The sequence below is a fragment of the Apaloderma vittatum genome, unplaced genomic scaffold, assembly GCF_000703405.1.
Source record: "Apaloderma vittatum isolate BGI_N311 unplaced genomic scaffold, ASM70340v1 scaffold24665, whole genome shotgun sequence".
NCBI lineage: Eukaryota > Metazoa > Chordata > Aves > Trogoniformes > Trogonidae > Apaloderma > Apaloderma vittatum.
The window spans coordinates 2,014-6,846 of NW_009715780.1; the positions used below are offsets into that span (position 1 = coordinate 2,014).

At 47.3% G+C, this 4,833-nt stretch overlaps 1 protein-coding gene across 1 annotated transcript in view; it reads right to left on the reverse strand.

Annotated features, from left to right (window-relative positions):
• Positions 1-4,399, reverse strand: part of TBX4 (T-box 4) — a gene marked incomplete at its 5' end in the record, with an annotated part of 4,681 nt that extends 282 nt beyond the window's left edge. The window contains 4 exons of the mRNA XM_009869300.1: positions 1-359; positions 1,749-1,990; positions 2,516-2,604; positions 4,247-4,399. The exon at positions 1-359 is cut by the window's left edge and continues 282 nt beyond it. Coding sequence (XP_009867602.1) covers positions 1-359; positions 1,749-1,990; positions 2,516-2,604; positions 4,247-4,399 — 843 coding nt within the window. The remainder of the gene's footprint in view (positions 360-1,748; positions 1,991-2,515; positions 2,605-4,246) is intronic.
• Between the last annotated feature and the right edge of the window lie 434 nt (positions 4,400-4,833).

Sequence of the window (4,833 nt, forward strand, 5' to 3'; positions counted from 1 at the left end):
GATGGACGGGAGCCGCGGCATCATGGTGGTGGCAGTGAAATGAGCAGGGAAAGGCTGGTAAGGGACAGTTTCCATTGTCTGAACGCTGTAGCTGGTGTAAGGTGCGACAGAAGTCCACATATTGCAGCTCAAGGGGGGAGGTGGAGGCGGCAAGTCATCGACTGCCGAGACACCAGCGATTTCAGCCCCGGAACCAGAGTACATGCACGCCTCCCTCGGAGCCACCTCGCTGCAGTAGGAAGGGCTGAGCATCTGCTGGTCGTACGGAGGCGGGGAACGGAAATAGTGATCGTCTCCTACAGAAGAGGAGGCTTCCAGGTAGGAGCGTTTGCAGGGCAGGTCCAGGTGCCGAGCACTTTCTGCAAATAACAGAAAAAAGAAGGAAAAAATCCTGTTCAGGAGCAGCTCCCTGATCAGCGGCTTTAGCAGCAATCTGCTGAGAGCCTGGGGTGCCTTTTGAGGTCCCTTTAGAAGGTGAGCGTGCAGCCTGCGATTATTTCACTAAACAACTGATGCTCTTTTTCAGATTAATCCGGTTAAACCATTTTCGTTTGGAAAGACAATGTATAACATCAAAAGGACATTGTGTTGCAAATGTCAGGCTAATCCCTTCAGCCTCAAAGCATTCTGGTGACATTTATCAGCCTGAGTGAGGGACTTGGGCTACTATTCTCACATCAGCGATTAGTTCACGTTCATCCAGATAACAGAGGTCCCTGACACTCTCGCAGTGTTACTCCTGACAAATTCAAGAAGTCTCTTAAAGGGTCTTATCGCGGCCTGCCTTCCTGTCATTAGAAAAATGACTGTACATTTCCCAGATATTCATGTCAAAAGCTGCAGAAATATTTCCAGATAAAGGACTCCTTTCCCAGTCATCAGTCCTTCCCCTCAGCTTTACACGGAGGAGCTGTAGCCCCTCTCCTACATGTTGCGATGGCCGCGGCCGTGTTTACCAGCAGCTTTCTGTTAGTCGTTAGGAATGTTCTCTGGGTGGATTAGTGAATTCATCCGCAGCTTAAACATCTGCTGAAATTACACATTTGCCTCGCAGTCCTCACTACGGGTGCTGTGAGATTCTTCATTTGCCCATGATCAGAGGATTCTCACAGCTTAAATAAATTAGTGGCCAATGAGACATGCAAATGGAAGGGGTTTTTCTGTGCAAAACTTTTCTGTTTAACTGACAACACGCTATGAGCTCATAGCGTGCTGGGCTAAAAGGAAGAAAACATAGCTAAAGCTCACTTAAACTTGAGAACTCGTGGGTAGGAAGGAAGGGATGCTTACACCCAGCTACCACTGTCCCACTGATGTGCAGACATCGAGGGAATTGCTAATGGCTTCATCCTGGAAAAGTGCAGAACGTGGATAACTTCGTTGCTGCTAATGGCAGCATCAGGACATCTCAGGTTAGATAAGGCCTCTGCCAAACAACTGTTAATTCAGCTGATTCTAAGGATGGATAATTTTCCAGCAGAGCTTCATGCCGTTTGAATTCTGCATTCTGATTATTTTTTCTGAGTCCATATTTGCCTTCTGTGGGACAAAACCTCTAATAATTGCCCAAAACCCTGGCTCTTCGGCCCTGAACCTCCAAAGCACTTCAATCACATCAGTGTCTCTCTTTGAAGATCGAGGCTTAAGAGCTCAATCCCAAATGAACTGGAATTAGCAGTAAGCTTTCAGCACTCATGCTCTTAGATTTATTTGGTATAATATTTTTTTAAGCTGTAATTTTGAGTTACCTCTTCTTTTTAGGCAGTGATAGAAGAGCCCTGAATCTCTCTGTGCTGTGAAGGTGTTGAGTGGCAGATCTTGAGTATCTGAAGCTGCAAATTGCATGTGAGCACCGTTCTCATACTGATAATGCTGAAGGGTCTGGTGATTCCCATGAAGTGAGTTAACGTCTGGCTTTGTTGAAAGCTGGCCGTGACTGGACACCAATCTCTGCCTCATGATGCTTTTGGAAATTACTGGATATTCTTTGCTAAAGGAGGTAAGAAAAATTACTACACTCAAAAAGCAATCAGCATTCACAGAAGGATGAAATATTAGTCTGGCTTCCCTAGAGCATCTCCATCCAATGACTTCAACGCCCTTTGTAAAACGCGATGAACTCATCATACTCCGTCAGGTGTGGGCAAGAATTAGGATGACACACAGAGTGTGCCACTGAGTATAGGGAAGAGCTTTTCAGGGCTATAAATGGCATTAAAAGCCCTAGTGCCCTCCAGCACAAGAAAACATGCTGGATGCCTCCACATCTTGGGGCACCTTTTAAGTTCATCTTGGCCAAAGAGGTGCAACGCCTCAGCGGCAGAGTCCAGCTCTGAGGCTCTGTTTCTGCACAAGGCGTGGTAGTGGTGGGTGCGCTGGCTGGCAGCATGTCGGACACCACCTGCCTGGTGGCGCTGCCAGGGTTTGGGGCACTCAAGCACCCACGTGTGCACCCTGCAGCAGCTCCCCTGAGCTCCTCCTCACTGCCGTCCCTCCTTGCCCCGCTCGGCCGTACCTTTGCAGCCGTGCCACGCGCAGGTCACTGTCGTCGCTCCCCCTGAATCCTTTGGCAAAGGGGTTGTTCTCAATTTTCAGCTGAGTTATCTTTAAAAGAGCAAAACCATAAAGCAGTTGAAAAGGAGTCGGGCAGCACCGGGGCAGCTCCTTGCAAGAGCTTCACGAAAGAATGAGGGCTCATCTGGGGCATTTTCCCTAAATCTGTCAGGTCCACTCTGTGCTGCCACCCAGCTACCAGCTCTCCCCCGGGCAGTGGCTGTATGGCAAGGACAGTAGAAGTGTGAAGTTTATGAAGCACTTTGGGGACCTCAGGGTTGAAAGGCACTATTGACAGGCGAGGCATTTTAAGTAGGTATTAAATAAGCTCTTTTGAGTTTTTTTGGTTAACCATGTTTGGGCAACTAGTCATTTTACACCAACTTTTCAAACAGGATTCATTTCAGTGTCCAAATAGGGACTTTGCTTCCCCCCTCTCTCCCCCTCCAATTTTACCATAACACACACATCCATGTTTTTGCTCTGAGTCTTTTAATTGGCTCACTAATTGCAAAATCTTGCAAGAGCTCTCTGCTTCAAGCATCAAAGGGCATACAGGCATCCTGCTTGAGAGGAAGAGGTCTGGTCAGATTATTGGGGAGGAAGAATTCCACATATGTTCCTGTTCCTGCAGTATTTTCCTATGAACGTGTAGAAAAAGAGCTGACACAGTAACACATGGCAGATTTCACATCTGGAGTGACAGGAGGACTGCAGCAGTGCCACTCTGCACCTTTACTGATGAATCCTGATGCACTTTAAAACTTCCAGTTAATGCTCACACAACCCTGCAGTCGGACTGGGACTGGAAAAACCTCAGGGGAGCTGGAGCTTGTGCAAAGGTGGGGTAAATCAGCAGCAGGATTGAATCTGGAGCCTTGCCATGCCCTTCCTGGCATCCTCTCCCCTCCCTGCCCTGGTGACGATGCACCCACCCGCTGTCACTGGGAGGTGACAAGCAACTGGCACATTGCTGTCCATGCTGCTAGCAGCCTGGGTTGGTAAAACCCTCAGACAGAATGCCACCCACTGCCACCACGCTCAAAAAAAGACGAGAAGCCAAACCTACCACACACGGGTGCCTGTGACACCCCTGGAGCACAGAACTGAGCCCTCTGTACTTTACATTCCCCCCAAAACAACCCCAAACCCCCTCCAGCCTTCACGTGCTAATCACAGAGCCAGCTCTTAGCCGTGTTTTTACGGTTACATTCCTCGTATGTCTCACTAAATATATGTACTGGAGTTACTTTTCGCTGTAGATTTATGAGCAAGCTTTACTAGTCATTATTAGACTTGCTTGCTGTTATGAATGACATCTCAGCATTTATGAGCAACACCGATTCATTAGCGTCTGGACTCACGGGGTTTGCCAAGATATTGTTACCCGATGAAGTTCTTGCTGCAAATTCACTGCACCCTCTGGCTCGTCGCTCTTGCTTAATGCTGGGGTGGAAACTTCTCTTTCAGCTTGAGCATTTTCTGCTGCACAATAGCAGCACAAATAGGCTTCTCCCCCTCCCTCCGAGCAACCAGATCCTGCCTTCGGAGCCCAGCACCGCAGCGACGTTGCTGTGCCACCGTGATTTGGAAGCTCATTTCTCAGCCATCGGCAGCAAAGGGCTGTGAGTTGCAAAAGCCCACGAACAGAAATTCAGCACGCTTAGCCAGAAAAACCAGAAAAGCTGCCTACCTTGTGATTCTGGTAGGAAGTCACCGATATAAAGGACGTCTCTGGAAAAACGTGGGTGCAGAAGGCTGTGTTCTTCGACCCGAAAGCATTGTTCTCATCCGCCTTGACAATGTGCAGCCGTGGTTGGTATTTATGCATTGAATTAAGAATGATCTGAAAAACAATTGACGCTAAAGTGAGAAATCCAAGTTAAAAAAAAAGACAAGACATAGCTATTCAACAGACTTTACTAGCAGGATAGAAAAGCTCAGTTTTAGCTTTGCTTTCAAATTAGAGGGGAAAATTACATCGTGCATAAATGCACATGAACCAAGACAGAAAAGGTATCTGCTGCTCTGGCAAGCAGAACTGAACTGAAAGCTTTCCTGGTAAACCCGCATTTTCTATTGCTATTGGATAGATTCAGTCTGAGTGGAAAAAAAGCCATAAATTTTTTTCCCAGCTCATGCTGAAGCCGTACGATGTATATAATTCACCAGCAGACTGGACCATAAAGATTTCTAATAAATACTTTACTGAGCTGAAAAATACACAGTTTAGCAGAGGGAAAAAAAACATAAAAATCACACAAACCACAGGGGGGAGGG